This window comes from Hyaena hyaena, unplaced genomic scaffold, assembly GCF_003009895.1.
Source record: "Hyaena hyaena isolate Hyena2069 unplaced genomic scaffold, ASM300989v1 scaffold_1301, whole genome shotgun sequence".
Taxonomy (NCBI): Eukaryota; Metazoa; Chordata; class Mammalia; order Carnivora; family Hyaenidae; genus Hyaena; species Hyaena hyaena.
The window spans coordinates 305,586-327,897 of NW_024081936.1; the positions used below are offsets into that span (position 1 = coordinate 305,586).

Genomic DNA, 22,312 nt, shown 5'->3' on the forward strand with positions numbered 1-22,312 from the left:
TCCCTGCTGGTTTGACCACCTCAGGCCGGTGTGTGAATCTCTTACCCAGAGCTTGGCTGAAGATAAAATCAGAACCATTAAATGCATTACATTAGTAGACCCTGTAAACCAGGGTTGAGGGCTGGGATTTTACATATTTTTTTTGTATGTACACAAGAGGGACAAATGTGTGTTCAAACGTTCAAGGATGAGGCAAATAGCAGGAAAGACAGCACAGGTGTCATTCTCCTGCACTGTCTGGCCTAGGGAAAGTGCTTCGACTTTGTGAAATGGAAATGACCTTGACATTATGAAAGAAACACCCCACACTGAAGCTGAAAACAAGTCTAAACTTCATGTTCTCCCAGAGAACAAAATCTCAGCTGTCATAAGTCATCTCCCAATTGCGCAAAGTTCTCCCAAATCTGTTGGGATGAACAATAATAAGTGATCGGGTCCACAAATGAGTTTGCCATTCATTTTGACGGTACCAGAAAACGTACAGCCACAGTGGGGTTTACCTGATAAGTAATACAGTCATGTTTAAAAAGAAGGAAGTAGTAATATTGATATTGCTACTTAGCAAACATCTTAACATTGTTCAGACATCACTTTCTCAAAGCTCTAAGAATGGTTATGAGTAGATGTATTCAAATATGAAGAAATACTACTGCTTTTTTTTTTATAGTCACGTATTAGAGTCAGTTTGTTACTATGGAATCACATATGATGTCATAAATTTGACATTCTAAATGCAAACCTAGGAAACAACAGGAAATGGAGCTGGGGAGAGGAAAACCTGCATAACAACAAAAGGAATTCCAGTTGAAAGAAATGAGTCAAACATCTCTGAAACAGAAAAAGAAGGTGAGCTGAATGTCCTAGAATCTTGCCAAAGAGCTAAGGAAAGGCAGATATCAACAAATGTAGACAGCATCACCTCTGGGAATGTTCCACAACAATTAAATCGTCTCAGATAATGAGTGCACATGGAGAAAGGGGAAGGAAAATAAAAGATATAAAGAAGGGAGAAAAATGAGATTAGAGCACACAGGATCAATCAAATGATTTAGCCTTTATTGAACCAACACTCCAGGGTCAGTGGCAAGAGGTGGAAACCCTGTTGCTATCCGTGACGAATGCACAGCCTAGTAGGAAAGAGAATATATAAACAAAATACAATTCAGTGCTCAGTGAAAGTATGTACAAAAGACACAGGCAACATGAAAGCATGTTTAACTCTGGGAATGTCTCCCAGGTCATGCTGAGCTGGGTTTTGAAGAACATTAAAGAGATGAGGAGGTTACAAGGAAATAGGGTGATATGGAGGCAAATACAAGTCTCTTAGCACAAGCAAACATAGAGATAAAAGTGTACAGTGGAGGGTGAGTTGGAGGTGGACAGGATGCACCATGAGGCTCCTCATCTGTAAAACCACGCAAATGAAGAGCGTACCCAGAAATGAAGCATAATTAGATTTATGTTTGATAAATATCACTTTAAATCAACGGAGTAAGTGGATCTAGAAGTTGGGAGGATTTGAAGTTCTGAAACTTAAAAAGATCAAAAGGTTAAAAATTATAGATCAAAAGTCCATAATTCTCAGAATGCAGTACCGTAATGACTTGAGGTCTGGAACAAGGCACTGATACTAGGGACTGAGAAGAGGGATTGGGCTTAAAATATCTCTTGCAGTTATAACTGACAGGATTTTAGGGTGATGGTTTTGGGAGTGGCAAGGAGGACTTTAGGATCAGTTCTAGGACCACACAGCTCTGCCATTCTCTGCAGTCACAGACTCTATCATTCAGCTAACACAGATGCACAAAGAGCATTATGCCCAGACTGCTCCTGAGCACCAGGGTCTAAGAAGATGAGCTCTTAAAACAGAAAAAACACTAATTTTGACCGCATTACAGCTGTCAAATTAGCATGAAACAATACAAACATATACAATGGTATGTCCTGCAATTAAAAATGAAAATATTTGATTAGATGTCTATGACATGAATTATCTCCCTGTGCTCTCCTACACAGTCTTCCCTATCAGTTTGTTAATAAGAAATGTCCTTTCACTGTGGCTGGTATGAGTAATTAGAAAATATGTACCAAAGACAGGACTATCAATAGATCTGCATGGCATTAAGAATCTTGATTTTTAAAAATCAAACTAATATGGTGAGGCTTACATGCACAGAAAGATTGGAGTTCTGGTTTGTTAAGAAAACACACAAGAGAAGTTTTAATTCTACATGGCAAAAGGAAAAAAGTAGCAATCTTCAGAGAAGTGGACAGGGAAAAAAAGTTATTCTGTGTGAGCAACTTCACATTAAATGGAAATCCAGCTGAGCCCTAGAAAATTCTCCCATAGCATATTCTTTGTTATCATTTCTTAAATGATAAATGCCTCATGCTTCAATATATAAGCCAACAAATTTCTAAATTAAAAAATTGTTTATATAGTTCTCTGATAGGTGTTATTTTTATCCATGCCTGTTAGAACAAGGGGAAAATGTCTAAAATTTATATATGCTTTTAAACTGGGAAAGAGACAAATTCTAATTTTTATTTATCCTTTCATTCCTAAACCCAAGGTTTCTAATGCCCCTGAGATTAAAACTTAATAAAAATACTTTGTTTTCATATTAAGAATGATACTGGATCCAAGAACTCAAAAGACAGCATAGACACAGAGAAAAGAAGGGATTCTGAGAAATCAGGAATTCGTCTGAGCACGCAGGTGAGCTGACCTCTTTAGAGTTGGTGAGTGAATTAAAGAGCAGAAAGCATAACAGAAAATGTAAGGGAGCAGGGGAGTTGAGTTCTGGGAGAGAAGACTGAGCTGCCGAGATTTCTACTAAGGGAAATCTAATGTCCTCATGGAGAGGTTAAGTACAGACTAGGAGAAGCTTGTCCCTGCCTTCCCCACCAGTACACACCCCCATGTTCACGTAGAATATATGGTGTAGAAACCACAGCCATCTTCTCTGCTCAGCCTATGGGAGGAGACTGGTCATTGTTCAAATCAGGGAGGGAAGGGGAGTCTGGCCATCACATTGACCATTTTCTGCACAATCTTTCAGATGAGGCGTGCAGTCAATCCGAATCACTTGCTGAGATGTTGCCCCATGCGAGGTCACTCGTCGTGTAGACGCTGCCTTTGTGCAGCGGAGGGAACAGTACTTCTTGGCCCCTGCCGCACAATACGTGTTTATATTCACATGTGCCTGTTGTGGGCACAGGGCCGGCAGATCACCATGATCGGGGTGAGCAGAGATCAAACGACTGATTTTGGAGGGGAGCCACAGGCAGTCTGGGTGAGGGGCAGGATATGGGGAATAAAAACTCTTCCGCTTGCCTCGCACAGTCTCCTCCATTCATACTCCTCCCAAAGGAAATTCTAGAGTGCTCTATTCCCGCTTAGGTAGCTGCTTTGGAGCCCTGTTGCAGCCTCATTTAGGGGCCAGCTGCCATCTTTGTAATATGGTAAAAAATGGTAAATAATGTCTTCTTAGTTTCAGCTAAAAGGCTTACCTTTAAGGGAACAAGTGGGGAAAAGGGAGGAAAAAATGGTCAACTCTCCTATGCTCCTTATAAGAGGAGTCACAGGTGAAAAAACAATAAGAGACATCACATTTGTTTCTTAGTTTTAGATTCTCCTCCAGGTGGATCCCCACTTTTTGCCCCTCACAGAGTTTAGGATTGGGCCAGAGCTAGAATAGTACTTGAATTAATCATATAGGCCAGGGACCTTCTCTTTGGGCTCTGCTATATTTAGCTTGACATGACTGTTCTGTAGGCACATGCGTGGCGGGAGTGGGTGGTAAGGCATCACACCCCGGGGTCTCTTCTCTCTTCCAAAGGGATCACAAGAATTACCATTGTCGAAGACTGATTCTCGGGGGCATCTTGTGCGAAACCAGTGGTCCCGAACATCACGGAGCCCATCCACCAGAGCTCCATCAATAGATGAACCCAGAAGCAAGAGTGGCAGTCTTAAGGTAGAGATGGAGATTAAATGAAGGGAACATGATATAATAATAATGGTAATGATAGTAATAATAATAATAATAATAATATTTTTGATGCTTTCTATATGCCAGGCCCTATTCTATTCACTTTACATGTTTTAGCTAATTCAGTCATCATTAAAAAAAAAAACACCTGTAAGCCCTATTTTACAGTTGAGAACATTGAAACACAGAGTAACTTGCCTAAGATCTCACCTTAATAACACTAATAAAGGTAGATTAAAACCAGGGTCACTAGGTCTATAAACTGTACACTTAATGACTGAGCTCTTTGACTTGTCCTTTCAACTTTCCTTCATTCAATAAGTGAGTACCCAAGCCTTAGAAAATGGGATAGAAAAATCAACAAAGGAGATAAATTGTTGAAAAGGGTAGATTGTGTGGTGCTTTGGGCCTATATGGAGGCCTGGCCCCATGAGAAGAAAACATTAGTTTTGTAATAAGTTTTTGGATACAGAGAGAGTGACACAGACCTAGATGGAGAACATGTATCCTTACTGATCCATCTATCCCTGTGAAAAGTGGCTCAATAATCTAACCAAGGATGTCTCTTGAAACACGTGAAACAATCATCAAGACTGAAATAAAATATAGATGCTTCATAATTTCTTGCAAACCTAGCTATACTTCCTTTCTATTTAGGAAGATGATTCTCTCCAAATGTGCTCCACTGGCACAAAGTTCTGAAGGCAGTAGGGAGACACTTGGTTCCCTAGACTACCAACCCTCCCAACAATTGCTGCATTAATCAGAGGGGCCAATATACAGAGAGATGCCTCCGGATGTTTTGTAGGGTCTGCTGGTGGGGACATCTGGTCTAGTCACTTAGAGAATTACCTGGAGGTCACAAATGAAGGCAGTGGTGAGCAAAGTCCCTTACGCAAGCCCTCCGTCCCACCTGGAGGTCTCTGAATTAGTAATTAAAAGGAAAGCAAGCAACAGAACTTTGCAAACTATGTGCCAGCTGCCTAAGGGCAAGAAGACCATTAATATCTGCTCCAAAACAAAACAAAACAAAAAAGCAGTGTGAGGTGCTGATGGGGTGAGAGGGTTGGGAGGGGAAAATAAAAACAACCTGTTTCTGTGTCCATTTAACAGAAATACCTAATAACTGGGTTCTTGAAACATCTGAGCCCCTTCAAGCCCTATTTAAAGGAACTGGGATGACCAGGATACAACTAAGGGCTAAGAATGAAACAAAGGGAAGGGCAAGGGTCCTTGACTCTTTTTTTTTTTTTAAGGTTTTTTATTTATTTTTGAGAGAAAGATAGAGACAGCATGAGCAGGGGAGGGTCAGAGAGAGAGGGAGACAGAGAAACCGAAGCAGGCTCCAGGCTCTGAGGTAGCTGTCAGCACAGATCCCGACGCGGGGCTCGAACCCAGGAACCTAGAGACCATGACCTGAGCTGAAGTCAGACACTCAACCGAATGAGCCACCCAGGCGCCCCAACGGTCCTTGATTCTTGCTAAGCAGAGATGGGGAAAGGTGAGCATCTAACTCAGACCCCCACTTTCTTGCTCCAGCTCCCCACCAGCTCCACAACCTCCCAGGCTTCATCCTCCTCCCCCAGCCAGGAAGAGTCCCAGAAAGAGCTGCCAGCAGAGCCCGCGGCGCCCACGCCACCCATGCCTCTCGACTCGCGCCCTCCCACTCCCCCGGAGTCCTATTCCCAGTCCCGGCGCAACTCCAAGATGCATGAGAATCCAGAAGCCTGGGCTCAAGGCATGGTGCGCGACATCAGGGACTCCCGGGACTCCACACCGCTGCGGGAATACCCTCGCACCCCCCCCACCGAATGGAAGTCCTATGCTCAGCGCAGGACCCCCTACTCTGCCCAGCTGGACCTCGACTGTCTGTCAGAACTGCCCCGGCAACAGCAGCAGGAGGAAGAGGAGGACGACGATGAAGCCTACTGGGCCTCCGTGAGAACTCTGTATGAGAAGATCCCCAGCTGCTCTCGCCCCCGACCAGTGAGTAGGGCCCACTGACCTGGTGCCTGGGACTCCCCTCTCTGCAACCCTACAGCCTCCCTCCTCTCCAATGTGTAGGGAAGTCCTGCCCAGCACCCTGCTTCTCCCCCCGCCCAACTTCTCACCCCTGTAGTTTCAGGATTTGGGGGGGGGGTGGCATCTCAGCCCTTGGCTGTCTCCAGCATCCCCGTGCCCCAGGCAGGGGCCTAGGTGTTTTCTTTCTGCCTTGCCCTGGCACGAGCCCTTTTCCTGATCTTTTCCATCTGTATGACTATCCTCACATTGGCACCCCTCTCATGCAGCCCAAACCCAAGCATGCCATCACCATCGCTGTGTCATCCCGTGCACTTTTCAACATGGTGGACGCCAGGAAAATCTACGAGGAAGAGGGTCTAGAAAAGTACATGGAATATCAGCTCACCAACGAGAATGTCATCCTGACCCCAGGGCCTGCATTCCGCTTCGTCAAGGTACTCCCCAAATCTGTGTTCAGCCTGTCAGGACCTTGGATGGAGAGGGAAGGACCCAGACAGGTCCTTGGGAACTCATCGAGGTTTCCTTGTTATTACTGGTCCACCTTTGTAATTCTTGCCCTTTTCAAGTTGACCCCAGGTCAATTTATGCTTTCACAGAGGCTCCCAGACTGGTGAGGAAGGGTCTTAAGTTCTAGATTTGGGATTTTGAGATGGCCCTCAGCAGAGTTCTAATGATGACACATGTTAGAGACATCTCTGTTCCCTTCGTAGAAGGAGAGGTAACCAGAAACAGTAATTAGTTTACAATCCCAGCATTAGAAACAAAATGAAATTCACTTTAGCTGCCCCAAACATAATACCGAGATGATCTTGGTTTGTGCTTAGGGTCATGATTTTTTAACAGAGAAAGTAAGGTTCTCTGAACTTACACTGAAATGTACAGCACATGTGATCCCCTATATAACTTATACAATATTATGCAATATCATTATAACCAGACAGAAATAAATGACATCTCCACAAGTTGTGAGTAGAAGGTATTTATGGGGCATGGTAGACTCATCAGAGGAAACCACTAACCTATTTTAAAGACTCATGTTTAAGAAATAGACAAAGTGCTTTGGTGGCATACATCCTAAAATTGGAACAATACAAAAGCCATTAGCATGGCTCTTGTGCAAGGGTAACCTTCAAATTCATGAAGCATTCTATATTTTCACAATAAAAAATAATCACCAGATGATCAAGAAAAGATTTTATGAATCAAAAAAAAAAAAAAAGACAAACATAAAAGGGTTAACCTGATCTTTCCCTCTACCTACCCCACAGAGACAATTCTAGGAAACCAAATATAACAGTTTTCAACAAACTTTCCCTATCTATTCAGCAAACATTAACTGATGCCCTGTGTATAAGAGGCAGGAAATACAGGAATGAATGGTATAAACCTGCCTTAAAGGAGCCATAATTTCTTAGTGAAGAGTCTTCAGAGTCTGAACTTGACACTGATGCTATCCTTTCTCTCCAGACTCCAATGCCCACCTTCCCTGGCCCTCTTTACATGCATTCATGTTTGTAACCTGCAGGCACTGCAGCATGTCAACGCTAGACTCCGTGAGCTGTATCCTAATGAACAGGACTTATTTGATATTGTACTGATGACTAATAACCATGCCCAAGTGGGAGTGCGGCTTATAAACAGCGTCAATCACTATGGTAAGTAAAATAAACAACATGTGGAAGAACAGCTAGCTGCTCTGGAAGGGAGAAGCCATGTTATTTTGCTAACTGTGGCCTAACTAATGCAGAGTCTTTGATACTGACACCCCCTTCTGAGTGAGGAATGTTTATTTGCCTATGTCAGAAAAAGAGAGGCCATGTTCATTTTTAACTTCAGCAGAGTTGGGCCCAAAGCTCCGGACTTAACTTGTCAAGTGTGAATTTCAAAGTCTTAATCCCAGCTCCTGCAATATATTTCTCTGTTTTATGTTTTTCATTTCTGAACCTGACTTCAAGGAGCCGTCAACCCAGAGGCTTTCTCTGTGTGATCACACTTCTTGCTCACCACAGATCCATGTCTAAGATTTACAGGCTTTTCCCCCTTCCCTTTCAACTCTGACAATTTGATGCTTCCATACTGCTTTCCCCACACATCAGATCCATACCCATGCCAGCAAAAATGTCTTTATTCCTTTACATGGACATTTGGATTGACTCTAGTCTCCTCATAGCATTTCCATCATGTGTTGGATACTTTAAGAGAGAAATCCTCATTTTCCTGTTGTGGAATTACCTGACTTGTTACTTGAGGACCTTTAGCCTATCTTTAAGTGACATATCCAATCTTATGGGTATGCCAAGTCAAAGTAAGGTTGGACTTTGGCATATTCAAGGTTTAAAGTGGGTTTAAAGTGGGAATACTTATAAATAAACAAGATGTATTATAAATTATGAGTTTTACATTATCCTAATTATAAGGCTGATGTCTGAGACATACTTTTAAAAATGTTTGCCTTTCAAAAAAGCACCATGAAAGTGTTGTGACATGAAAAGAGAATGTATACAAAAAGGTTTAGTATAGATGAGTAAGCTAATCACTTGATAATGGCGGCTATTAATTTTACAACAATCTTTATTTGATTTAGTAGGTGATTTAGGTCTATTGATCCCTTGCCAAACTGAGTCCATCATGGCTAGTAGCATAAGGAATCATAGTTATTTGCCTATCAATTCTGCTAATGAACTGATAGAGCTCCATCTTCTCACATAAGCTTGCTTATGCATGAAATAACAACATTTCGCCTGGAAGCGTTAGTCATTTCTCTTCTCTGGGTATTTAAGGCAATCTGAATCTCCTTCTGCTATGGCCTGTTAAGTTATAATTATCTGTTTTACATGCCTGGCTACTCAGTGAACTATGATCTCCTTGAGAACTGGGATGATGTTTCAATAATTTCTGAAGTCCCCAATGACATCAAATAATTTCTGATCTGTAAATTCATATTATTTAAGGGATTGTAGAGTACACTTTGGTGTCACTTATGCCCAATGTTGGCTTAAATGAAAAACAAGAGTTGTTTTGTTCATACCATAGCAAACACTTCCACCTCAACTGTTGATGGACTCTATCTACTCTGTTGGTCCATACAGATGAAACACAACTGAGGAGACTCAAACTTCTGCTTTATATCATGTGCAGCTATCCATTTATCATGTATCTAAAAACATTTTGAATGTATACTATCTCATATGCATAATGTTATACTTTATTCAACTATTCTCATATCATTAAACAGTGTTCTGGTTTTATAAATAATCCTGAGCTGAGACCTTTCCACATAAATCTTTATCAGAGTTTCAGATTATTCCCTTAGAATAAACTATGAAAAGGTCAAAAGCTATAAACTAATAAAAGCTCTGTGGTTTATATATACAATGGAATACTACTTGACAATGAGAAAGAATGAAATCATACCATTTGCAGCAATGTGGATGGAACTGGAAGGTATTATGCTGAGTGAAACTAGTCAGTCAGAGGGCAGATATCATATGTTTTCACTCATATGTGGATCTTGAGAAACTTAACAGAAGACCATGAGGGAGGGGAAAGGGAAAAAATAGTTACAAACAGAGAGGGAGTGAGGCAAACCATAAGAGACTCTTAAATACAGAGAACAAAATAAGGGTGAATGGGGGAGTGGGGGAGAGGGGAAAATGGGTAATGGGCATTGAGGAAGGCATTTGTTGTGATGAGCACTGAGTGTTGTATGTAAGCGATGAACCACGGGAATCTACCCCCAAAACAAAGAGCATACCTGACACACAGTATGTTAGCCATCTGACAGTAAATTACATTAAAAAAAAAAACAAAACGCTTCAGGTGATCCTAATTTGCACCCACAGTTGAGAACCACTGATTTGGGTGCTCACTTAAGGTCTTACTGACTTGAACTCTAAGGTAGCAATCAGAAAGACAAATAACATGATTTCATTCATGTGGAATTTAAGAAATAAAACAGATGAACATAGGGGAAAGGAAGGAAAGATAAAACAGAAAATAAAAAATAAAATAAAAACAGAGGGCAGCAAACTACAGAGAACAAACTAAGGGTAGTTGGAGGAGAGGTAGGTGGAGGCATGAGCTAAAATGGGTGGTGGGTATTAAGGAGGGCACTTGGGATGAGCACTGGGTGCTATTTGTAAGTGATGAATACTAAATTCTATTCTTGAAACCAATACTACATGTATGTCAACTAACATCAATTTCAATAAAAGGAAAACACTTAAGATTTTAAAAAAAAGCCTTTGAGACATATTGTCAAGACTTTCTAGTATCTTGTACCAATTTATACTTGCATCTAAATGAATATGGGTGCCTATTTTAGAAACCTTTTGCCGACATCTAGCGTTTGCTTTTTAATTGTTTATTTGAAAGATATTTAATGGTATTTTAATATTTAGTCTGCTAAATAACTGCATTTAAAATTCCGAGTCAAGAAGGAGACACTTTCAGGCATTTTGTTGTTGTTTTTAGAAAACAGGTTAAATCCTGGCACTGCTTGTCATTACTATTGTACTGTTACTGAAGAAATACAGAAATGGCACTTAAAATAGAGACACACATCAACTATCTCTTTCAACAAGTGAGGAGCTGGTGGTTGAAGGAAAAGAACTATGTTCTAGTCTAGACAAGAGTCCTTATGAACCAATGGGCTTAGACAAGTCTTTATGTCTCCGTTTCCTTTGTGTCACAGTGAGAATAATACCTGTCATACAGTTGTTGTGAGGGTAAATTGGCATGGTCTGTGTGGACTACTTAATGAATTTATGCACCAAACATATCCACTATTATATAAAATAGCTTTTTAAATGTAATATGGCAGTTTTTCAATATTAGTGCTATGAGGGTAATTCTAAAATTTCAATAGATACTTAATTATTCCTATGATAACTTTGATTTACATTTACAGTAGGTATATTGTCTTTAGTCTCTGACATAACAAAGTCTTTCTTGCCCAATAATAGGCTTACTAATTGACCGCTTCTGTCTGACTGGTGGAAAAAGCCCCATTGGCTATTTGAAGGCATATCTTACCAACTTGTATCTTTCTGCAGATTCTGAAAAAGTACAAGAAGCCATACAAGAAGGTATTCATTGGTTTTATCCCTTAAGTTAATAAAAAGGCTTGCACTAGTGTTGACTTTTATTGGGCTTCATATATGACTATGTGACTTGTTAAATTTTCTGGTAAGGCGTTTCCACAAGTGGCAGACCCTAAGCCTGTCTTTGAGAGCTCTCACCTTCCTGGAGGTGAACACCCTCAGTGATTGTCCTACAACCCCTTTTACACTTTCCCATCCCTTACAGAAATTGAGGCAGTGTGTAAACATTTAGAAATATGTGGTTATAAAGAGCAGTTGAGTCATCAGGTGATGGCCAGAAAAAAAAAATACTGCAAGGTCTGGGAGGACTTCTTGTTTTCCTTTTTTAAATCATTAAAATGGTAGAAGAAACTGACACCTCTGGGAAGAGTATTAATAAATCTCCATGGTCTGCCAGGGATTGCCTCTGCAACAATGTTTGATGGAGCCAAAGACATGGCCTACTGTGACACACAACTCCGTGTGGCCTTTGATGGGGACGCTGTCCTCTTCTCTGATGAATCTGAACATATTGCCAAGGAGCATGGGCTGGACAAGTTCTTTCAACATGAAGCACTATTTGAGAATAAGCCTCTTGCTCAGGTAGGTTCAGTGATTTCTAATTAATTTTCATCTACTTATTTTCCAACATATAAATATTTTAAATTATTTTAGGCAGGCTATTCCTCACTTCTTATCCTTTATACTTTGCTCCCTTTCTTTCATGAACTCTTCATTTTGAAACATCTGCTGCCAAGTTCGTTTTCGAAAACTTTTGGTTTTCGCTCTGTTTTGCTTTTAGTTTTGTTTTTAGTGTTCTTTTTATCTATCCTTTTCTGGAAATGTTTCCATGATCTTATTGTGATAATGAGTTCACCTCCAAATTATAAGTAATAGAGGTAATATGGCTTACCAGTTAACCATTTCTACATAATAAGTTCTTAGAATAGTAAAGTGATTTCCAATAGGTTCAGTAAACATTTATGGACCTCTTTGACCATAAACCTCAAACTCAATAAACACATTACTTAATTGAGAAAATCTGCACAACTGAGAGCTCAGATTGAATCAAACAATGAGCCTCAAACAAGTGAAAGTTATGAACACTTAATCAAAATGAAACAATATTTAAGTTTTTTGAATCAATTCATGAACTGAAATGTTAAAGTTACAGTCTGAAATGAACAAAACTTACAACTCCCGAATCAAGGAAATCTGAAACATCAAGCTATTCTCTAAACTGAATCTGAACTGATGGATTATTTAGTTTTAACCTAAGAATTTTACCAAAGAATTATTTAATTGGTCTTTTTTCTCACTTCTTGAACTTAGGATAAAATATTTTTATTTTTATTATACTCATAAAAGTTTAAATAGACTAACAGAAAGCTGAAAAAAATCAGTAAATTGCCTGTGACAGCAACCTATATTTAAACTCTGTGTGTGTGTGTGTGTGTGTGTGTGTATGTGTGTATACGTGTGCGCACATGTGCACATAACTTCATGGTCCTTGCCTTAATAGCTTCTTTGGAAGCCTTGATCTTATGTTATGAAGTTGTTCAGTGTTAACGAATTGAGAGGAAAATCCTTTGTAATATTTTAGTAAGTCTGCTTTGCTGAAATTTAGAGCCCATTGTATAGTAATCTAACTATTACTGAAATTTAGAGGATTTCCAAAAACAGAGAACACTTATAAAATATTCAAACTCATAATTATTTCAAGATAATCTTAAAATGCCATTTTCTCATCTCAGGTAAATAATTCAAATTTCTTTTAAATTTTGCATTAATCACTTTCCTTTTCCATGTTAAAGAACTTGTTCTTCCCGTTAAACAACAGAAATTGTGAAGCCCAACACTAGGTTATTGCTGGAATACCCAACAAATTTCAATGAAACATACTTGTTTTCATTATGCAGTTCTTCTGGCAGTGGATAAAGATGCTATTTCTTAAATTAAAAAAAAAATTATGTTTATTTTTGAGAGAGAGATAGAGCACAAGCAAGGGAGGGGCAAGGAGAGAGAGAATCAGAAACAGGCTCCAGGCTCCGAGCTCTCAGCAAAGAGCTCAATGTGGGGCTGGAACCCACAAACCATGAGATCATGACCTGAGCCAAAGTCAGACACTAAACTGACTGAACCATCCAGATGCCCCATAAAGATGCTATTTTTACATAGAAAAGGTAGCTTTTCTATAAATATCAGGCTTTGTCAGTGCATTCCACTGATGAAAAATAAGTACAACCTAGGTACGATTCCTCCACAAGCCTTTCAAGTATGTTGGTCATGGGACTTGCAGGTTGGTCATGACAATGTCCCAGTTGTCTCAAATGGAGGAGAGCTGGGAGTCACCAGCAAATGAAACAACTAGAGAGGATTAACTTGGCCACTCCCAGGTGGCTTATAAGCTTCCAGTGTGGCAGCATAACTAGTAACAGACATTTCCTGATTTGATCCCTACCTCATCTCACCATTCTCAAACAGTGGTCTCTAACTGTGTGTGTATGTATGTGTCTGTGTGTGTTTTAATCATAACATTTAATGTATAACTTATATATGGTAAATTAATAATTTTATTAGATGTTTCTGAGCTTTGACAAATGTATACAGTAGTGAAACCATGACCAAATTCAAAATACTCAATATACTCACAAGATCCCCTCATGCCTCTGTGTAGTCATCCTACGCTGCTAACTCCAGGGTCTGCAACTACTAATCTGATATCTTTCCTCATAGTTTTGCCATTTCCAGATGTCACATAAATGGAACCACACAGTATACAATCTTTTGAATCTAATGCATTTGAGATACATCCATGTCATTCCATGTATCAGTAGCATCTGTTCCTTTTTATTGCTGAGTTGTATTCTCTTCTATGGACGTATCACATTTTCTTTATCCATTTACCTGTTGGAGGATATTTAGGCTATTTCCACTTTTTGGCATTTATAAATAAAGCCACTTTAAGCATTTGAATACAGGGTTCTGTGTGAACATAAGATCGCATTTCTCTTGGGTAAATACCTACAAGTAGGATTACTAGGTCACATGTTAAGTATGTGCAATTTTATAAGATACTGTGAAACTATTTTCTTAAGTGACCATACCACTTTGCATTCCCAATAGCACCATATGGGAGATTTTGTTGCAATACATACTTACCAGTATTTTCTACTGATAAGTTTTTTGTTTGCTTCTTTTAAGCTGTTCTGTATCTCACTGTAGCTTTAATTTGCATTTCTCTAACAATAAATTATATTGAACATATTATCAGGTGTTTATAAGTCATCATATGTACTCTTTGGCAAAAATATCTATTCAAATCTCTTGCTCATTTGTATTGGGTTTATTATTTAAGTTTGAGAGTTCTTAACATATTATGGATACAAGTCCTCTGTCAGATGTTTTGCAAATATTTTCTCAGTCTCAAGACATGCTTTTTATTCTCTTTATGTCTTTCATTGTCTTTCGATGATCAGAAATTTACAATTTTGATGAAGTTCAACTTATCAGTTAGTTCTTTTAGGAATCATGCTTGTAATGTCATATGTAAAAAGTGTTTGCCAAAATCACATAGATTCCCTATGTTTGTTCACAAAATTTTATAATTTTAGGGTTTTTGTTTTTAGGATTATGACCTATGTTGAATTAACTTTTGTATTTATGCAAAGTATTGGTTAAGTTCACTTTTACTGCTTATGGATATCCTAATTGTTCAGCACTGTTTATGAAAAAGACTGGCTTTCTGTTCCTTTAATGTAGGTGTCCATGCTTTTACCAATATCACACTGTCTTGATACATGCAGTTTTGTAGTAAGTCTTGAGATCGGATAGTGTGAGTTCTTCAAATTTGTTATTTTTCAAAATTCTTTTGGATATTCTGATCTTTATTTTGGGTTGTTGTTGGTTTTTTTTTTTTTTTTTTTGCATTTTTATACAGATTTAACAACTAGTTTGTCCATTCCTGGGGGAAAAAAAATCTGCTGGAGTTTTTATTATGATTGTGTTGAATTTATAGCTTAAACTCGGGGGTAGGGTGGATGTCTTAATAGTAAGTCTCTCAGTCCATGGATAATGGTATATCTTTCCATTTATTTAGATCATCTTTGATTTCTTTCAGTGCTTCAAATGTTCTTGTATATAGATATCACATATGCTTTGTTAGATTTATACTTAAGTATTTCATAATGTTGGTGCTATTGTAAATGGTACTTTAAAATTTTGATTTCCAATCTGTTTATCATAAACAGATTAGAAAATACAACTAGATTTTTGAAAATTGACTTTGTATGTTGCAACTTTGTTCAATTCACTAGTTAGTATAGTAAAATTTTCATAGATTATTTGAGATTTTCAACATAGACAATGTTGACTGAATAAAAACACTTTTTTTCTATGTTTCCATTTTGTATGTCTTTTAATTGTCTTTCTTACCTTATTACCCTTGCTTGTGCATTCAGTGGAATATTCAATAAGAGTGATAAGAGGGGACATCCTTGCCTAGTCCCTGATCTGAGGAATAGACCATTCAATCTTTGACTTCTAAGTATATTATCTATTATTTTTTTTCAAGGTGCCCTTTGCCAACTAAGGGAGTTACTTTCTATTCCTATTTTTTGAGACTTTTTATAATAAATGTATGTTGAATTTTGTCAAATTTCTCTTCTGCATCTATTGAGAAAAGTATGTGGCTTCTCTAGCTTGTTAATATGTAAATTATATTGATGTATTTAAAAATGCTGAAGCAGCTTTGCATTGCTGGTGTATAAATTCAACTTGGTCATGTTGTATTATACTTTTTATATCTTGCTAAATTCAATTTGTAAAAATATAGTTTAGAATTTTTTTTTTTTTTTGCCTTTGTGTTCCTGAAGGATATATAACTCCATAGAGCTCTTTTCTGGTAATATCTTACGGAATAGAATAATGCTAAATTCACAAAATCACATGGGAAGTATTTTCTCCCTGTTAAACTTCTGAAAGACTTTGTGTATAGTTAATATTATTTCTTCTTCAACTATTAGGTAGACTTTGACAGAGAAACCATTTGGGCTTGAGCTTTTCTGTGTATGAAGGCTTTTAACTAAGAATTCAATTGTTTTTAATAGAGAGAAACTATTACTCAGATTTTCTCTTTATTGTCCTACTTTCTGGCAGTTTATGAGTTTATGTCTTTAAAGGAATTTGCCCATTCCATTTAAGTCATTGATGTCATCAGCATAAAGTTTTCATATGTTCTTATTTTGCCTTTACTATTTTTGGGATTGTTAGTGATATTACCTTTTCATTCCTGCTATTAGTAATATTTGTCTTCTCTTTTCTTCTCCCTTGTTCTTAGTCTAGCTAGACAACAGCTTTATTTATCTTCTCAATAGCCAGCTCTAAGTTTCTAAAGATGGAAGTTGAGGACACTGCTTTAAGACTTATTTTCTAAAATAAGCATTTAATATATTAAAATTCCCTCTGAATGAAGCTCTGATGGCAGCCCACAAAGTTTGATATGTTGTTTGTAATATTCATTCAGTTCTTGAGTATTTTTAAATTTTCCTCTGACTTCCTCTTTGACTTACAGGTTATTTAGAAATTATTTGTCAAGTATTTAGAATTTTACTAGATATCACATTCTTATAGATGCCACATAGAATGTTATAATTGAAAAATATATTTTATATGATTTCAGTTCTTTAAACTTACTGAGGAGTGTTTTATGCCCAGAATATGGCCTATGTTGGTTAATGTTTCATGTGTACTTGACAAGAATGTTGATTCTATATTGTTGAGTTAAGTAGTCAAAAATGTCAATTAGATTAAACTGACAGTGTATTAGTTAGGTAATATTGCCCAGGTTTTCCATATTTCAATAGTTTTCTAACCTAATTTCAAATGGTTTTCTACCTACTTCTTCTCTCCACTATTGAGGAAGCAATGTTGAAGTCTTCAAGTATATTTGAGGATTAATCTATTTCTTTTTTCAGTTATATGTGTTTTCTTTATGTATTTTTAATCTCTTCTGTTTACTGCCTAAATATTTAGGATTAGGATTATTATATCTTCTTGGTGAAATAATCCCTTTTAATTATGTAATGTCTCTCTGTCTGATAGTTATAGAACCATTCCAGCTTTCTTGATTTGTTTTGATTTGGATTTTTTGACTGGTGTTTGTATTATATATCTTTTCTATAATTTTTACTTTTAACCTATTTATGTTTTTACATTTATTTATTTAAATATTTTTAAATGTATATTTACTTTTGAGAGAATGTAGACAGAATGTGAGTGGGGCAGGGGTAGAGAGAGGGAGACATAGAATCTGAAGTAAGGTCCAGGCCCTGAGATGTCAGCACAGAGTCCAACGCGGATTCATGACCTGAGCCGAAGTCAGACACTCAACTGATGAAGCCACCCAGGAATCCCTATGTTTTTACATTTAAATTGTCTCTAGAAAGGATGATATGGATACCTGTTTTGAATATGGTGACATAAATTGGTTCCTATTTATTCCCTTTGGAAACTACTCAAAAGCAGTAGGAAAACTGTATTCCTCCATGTTTCAAAGCCAAACTAGTTGTGAGTAGGGTGGATCCTGCCAACAGTCACCATACCCACTTTGCTGCTGTTGCCAATTTTAAAAATAGTTAATAGTTTTAGAATACCTTTGGAAAGTAAATTTTACTTGTGTTTTTTTTTTCCTGATATATGCAGCTTCAGAGAAACAGTGATCTAAATAATGTTTAGATCTAAATAGACAAAAGATCATCTATTAAGTCATGTTTATAACAGTTTGTTTCCAGGACAGAATAGATGAAGGGGTCTTTTGAATTGAAAACAAGTCAGTCTTACAATACTATACTTGACCTTCCCCATAAACCCCTTAATTGTTCCCAGAAAAACCAGTCTGCTTCAGTGATGAGTAATAAAAACAGAACGGGCACGGAGTATAAACAAAGATACTGAGAAAAAGACAAAGAAGGGCAAAATCTAAAAACAGATTAGATCTCTCACTAGAAATAGTAGCCAAAGTATAGATAAAAATTGTGACTAAATAATTACTATGACTTTTAAAAACTTAATAAAGCAGAGTCAGGGTCATAACATGGAAATGCAAGAATGAGGGGATAAATAATAAAATGTTGAGTGGAAGAACTCTGGAAATGAGTAAAATTGAAAAATAAGATTTTACAGAGAAAAATGAAAGAAATGTATCACAGGTACAGAAAATCCAACATATGCATAATTGGAATCCCTGAAGAAAGACAATGAAATTACGTTTTGAAAGGAGGAAGAGGACTGTGTGTGGTAAATACAAAGATGCAAAATTATATCAAAATATACATCAATAAAATATTTGAAACTGTCAGGATTTTAATGCATACATTAAACTATTAAAATATTAGGGGCAGCTGGGTGGCTCAGTCAGTTAATTGTCCAACTTCGGCTCAGGTCATGATCTCACAGTCGTGAGTTCGAGCACCATGTCACGTTCTGTGCTGACAGCTCAGAGCTGGAGCCTGCTTGGATTCTGTGTCTCTTTCTCTCTCTCTGCCTCTCCCCTTCTCATGCTGTCTGTCTGTCTGTCTGTCTGTCTCTCTCTCTCTCAAAAAAATGAATAAAAACATTAAGAAAATAAACTACTAAAAGATGAAAGATTAAAGGGCACATTATGTATTGGAAATAGAACAAAATATCATCACCAATACATGCCATAGTAAAAAATTTTTGACATCAAAGATGAAAAAGTAATTCTTTGGGCAGTCTGCACACATGAGTGAGGAGAAAAATCAAGCTGTCCTCAGTTTTCTCCACAGCAGCATTCAAAAGCAAAAGATAGTGGCGCATTATGTATAAACTCATATGGAGAGAAAATATGTATCACAGATTCTATATCTATCCAAAAGTTTATTCAAGTAAAGAAAACAGATCAACAGTTGAAAACATACTATATTCTCAGAGATTGTAATTTCCATAAGATTTTCTTGGGAAAACCAGTCTAGAAGATACACTTTGGCCCATGTGTAGATGAATAAAAACATAGAGGCACAAATGGACAGAGAATATATTTAAGCATAGAACTAAAACTAAAACAATTGTAGGGATTAGATAGGGTGACAGAAAAGAAAGTTTACATTATATGCCCTGACAGTGTAGAAATATATCACTAATGAAAACTAGAAAAATGTGGAGGAAAAAAATCCAAGGAAGAGTAAGTATGTTGATATCTTCAGTTACAATAATGATCAAAGGATAAGCTGTAAAGCTGATAAATAGAAATACAGGAATATTTAATAATAAAAATGTAAACAATGAGGAAGAGGAAACAAGTTAAACTGGATGGTTGCAAAAGAAGTAGAAGATAAAAAACAGGTAAAGAAGTACTGTAATTTCATTGAGTCTCATTGTAAAAGAAACAATAGGTCCTGGATTGAAAAATAAATAAACAAAAGACTAAAAGTACTATAAAAATTATAGTTACAAAGATAACCAATATAAGGGAATATTACAAACCTTCCTAAATGTTAGAAGAAATACACATACACAAATTCACAAAGAAAACATAGGTCAATGAACAAGGAAAATACAATAAAAATCATAAGACAGAACCATTATCACATATATTAGTAATGCCAATAAATATAAATGGCCTAAAACTCAGCTTTGTTTTAAAAAATTAAGACTTCCAGATTGGATCATACACCAGAATCCAATTCTTGCTCTATTCCAGAGAAACAGCTAGAACTAAGTGTTCAGAAAGGTGAAGATAGAAGTAAGTGTGAAGATATACAAAGGTAACTGTAAATATAAGACAAGGTTAGATTCAAGCCAAGAAGGCACTGAACTAGATATAGGAGCATACATTATAATAATGAAATGTGCAATTCACAAACAGCAAACCAAAATAGTGCTTTTGGTGATTAACCAAACTTTATTTAGAATATCCCATTTTGCCATGGATGATTTATGTCTGTTGCCCTGGTTTAACTTCTTATAGAAACTTCTTTCACTCTTAAAACATCTATGTTTAGATAATAAATTATATGGTCTTCCTATATTTATTCCAGGAATGCAAGGATAGTTCCATAAAAGGAAATATATTCACATATACGCAAGGAGTTTCAGGACTTTGCCATCGGGCTTAGAATACTGCAGTTCTAATGCAGTATTGTATCTTTTTATAAGCTCTTATAAGCTTCTGCTTTTTCAGCATTCACTTCCTTCAGTTCACTGGATCACAGCTGTGACATATGTTCCTTTTACAGGGTCCCTTAAAAGGCTTTCTGGAAGATTTAGGCAGACTGCAAAAGAAGTTTTATGCCAAAGACGAACGGTTACTTTGCCCTATCAGGACCTACCTGGTTACAGCCAGGAGTGCAGCCAGTTCAGGCGCTCGAGTGCTGAAAACCCTTCGCCGCTGGGGTCTAGAGATAGACGAAGCTCTTTTCCTTGCTGGAGCCCCCAAAGGTCCCATCTTGGTAAAGATAAGGCCCCACATTTTCTTTGATGATCACATGTTCCACATTGAAGGGGCACAGAAATTGGGCACCATCACAGCTCATGTACCTTATGGCTTTAATCAAAAAATGAACAATTAGGGATGGGGAGGAAAAATAAAGCAGTGAGCCTGGTATTACAGAAGCCACTTCTTCTGGATCTCTAGGGTAGTTAGACAGGTATTTCAGAAGATTGGACCTCATAACTTAGTTCATTTGGAAAATGTCCTCTTGACATTTTGAAAATATTTTGAACCCTCAGGTTATCTTCAAGGCACTTCTCTCTGAGCTATCAATGCTGTTGAATACCACTGCACTTACCTTTATGTGTAAGGCACACTGATGACTCCTCAGGATAAGTTTAGAACCTGAATGCTTGAATACTTAAAGGGCTATCTCAGAAGTCTAGTTTTACAAAGCACTGCTCATTTTTGGATGTTAGTTGATAGAATGAACTGTTACCCATCATCAGTGTAGAATACTGGTCTTCAGAGAAAGAATGAGTAGGGTTAAATACACTCTTGAAAATTGGAGCTTTTTATTCTGTTGCCTCTGTGATCAGCCTTTTAATCAATGCAAAATGAAAGGTCACTCCACATGCAATTTTGACTCCTGTACCAATTTTGACACTGCCCATTCAGAAATAAATCAGCAGGTTATTCATAGAGGGCATTTTCCATCTAAGATGAGCTCCAGACAGAATGTCCTGGGAAAGGTTCTCTGAAGCTTACCTGGTGGGTGTATTACCTCTGGACTCCAAGGCTTCATATTTGAAGTCTCTGGCTCTGGGCCTGGCAGGTAGGTCCAATGTTTACGTGGAAAAAAAGCTTTGGCTACCACTTCAAAATGTGACACGAAGTGTAATATCCTAGCCTTTCCTTGTTATTATCATTTTGTTATTTTTGTTTCGATTTCAAGAAACATTGATTGGTTATTAGCTATAATCTATTGCATAATAGGCACAGTGAGCTGCTTATTTTCACGTTACCTCATTTTCTCTTCAAACCAAGTGTTTGTAACAGAATATTATTATTACCCTCATTTTTACCAATGGAGAACTTATGACTCACAAAGAAAAAGTAGCTTGTTCAATAATGTGCAGCTAATAAATGGTAGGACTAAGATTGAAAAACAGGTCTTATTTCAAAAGCTACATTCTGTCTATTTTCTCTGTGAATACACAGACTTCCACGTCAAGTTGTTATTAATTCCATGGCCACAGGACACATCCTGAACAGATTAGTCGTTCCATTAAGTTCTATGGTTCAACTACATAGCAGTTACACAGCAGGTCTGGGGATTTCCCTTCTCCTCTCCTCTCGATGCCCTTTCTTCCTCCTTCTCCCCCACTTCTATCTCTACTGTACCCATATATACATATTCCGTCCCGACTCTAGGTAAAGAAGACTGCTGACATACAGCTTTTGCTCTCTTTCTTAATTTGATGTAAGCCAGTCCCAAATATATCAGTCATGACACTTACTGAGTATCTACTGTTTTCTATGCATTCTCCACTGTGAAGACGACAAGATAGACTCAGACATAATCCTGTCCTTTGGGAAATTTAAAACCTTGACAATCCCTTAGAGTAAGGCAAGCATGTGAACTGATAGTCAACACCAGAAAGCTGTTTGTCCTCAGTGCCAAGAGAGGGGCACACATGGAAGTTGAGGCAGAGATCTGTGTGGGCTGGGAGTGGTCAGACACTAGGGAGACCTGAGGTGAGCTT

General features: G+C 37.6%; 1 protein-coding gene and 1 non-coding gene across 3 annotated transcripts; both read left to right on the forward strand.

Moving 5' to 3' along the window:
• The first annotated feature begins 749 nt into the window (after positions 1 to 749).
• NT5C1B (5'-nucleotidase, cytosolic IB) lies at positions 750 to 22,065 on the forward strand. 2 transcript variants are annotated; one of them, XM_039223230.1, is made up of 10 exons: positions 750 to 846; positions 2,630 to 2,719; positions 3,063 to 3,245; positions 3,843 to 3,980; positions 5,535 to 5,981; positions 6,284 to 6,451; positions 7,543 to 7,672; positions 10,982 to 11,104; positions 11,517 to 11,701; positions 20,353 to 22,065. In XM_039223230.1, exons 1-10 carry the CDS (start codon positions 814 to 816, stop codon positions 20,683 to 20,685), a joined length of 1,830 nt encoding a protein of 609 aa, XP_039079161.1. In that variant the 5' UTR covers positions 750 to 813; the 3' UTR covers positions 20,686 to 22,065. The 2 variants fall into 2 exon arrangements, with proteins under 2 accessions (XP_039079161.1, XP_039079162.1); XM_039223231.1 differs by lacking the exon at positions 3,063 to 3,245.
• LOC120225004 lies at positions 7,072 to 7,174 on the forward strand. Its single transcript, XR_005526719.1, has one exon. It is a non-coding gene; the product is annotated as a U6 spliceosomal RNA (small nuclear RNA).
• Positions 22,066 to 22,312: the final 247 nt, after the last annotated feature.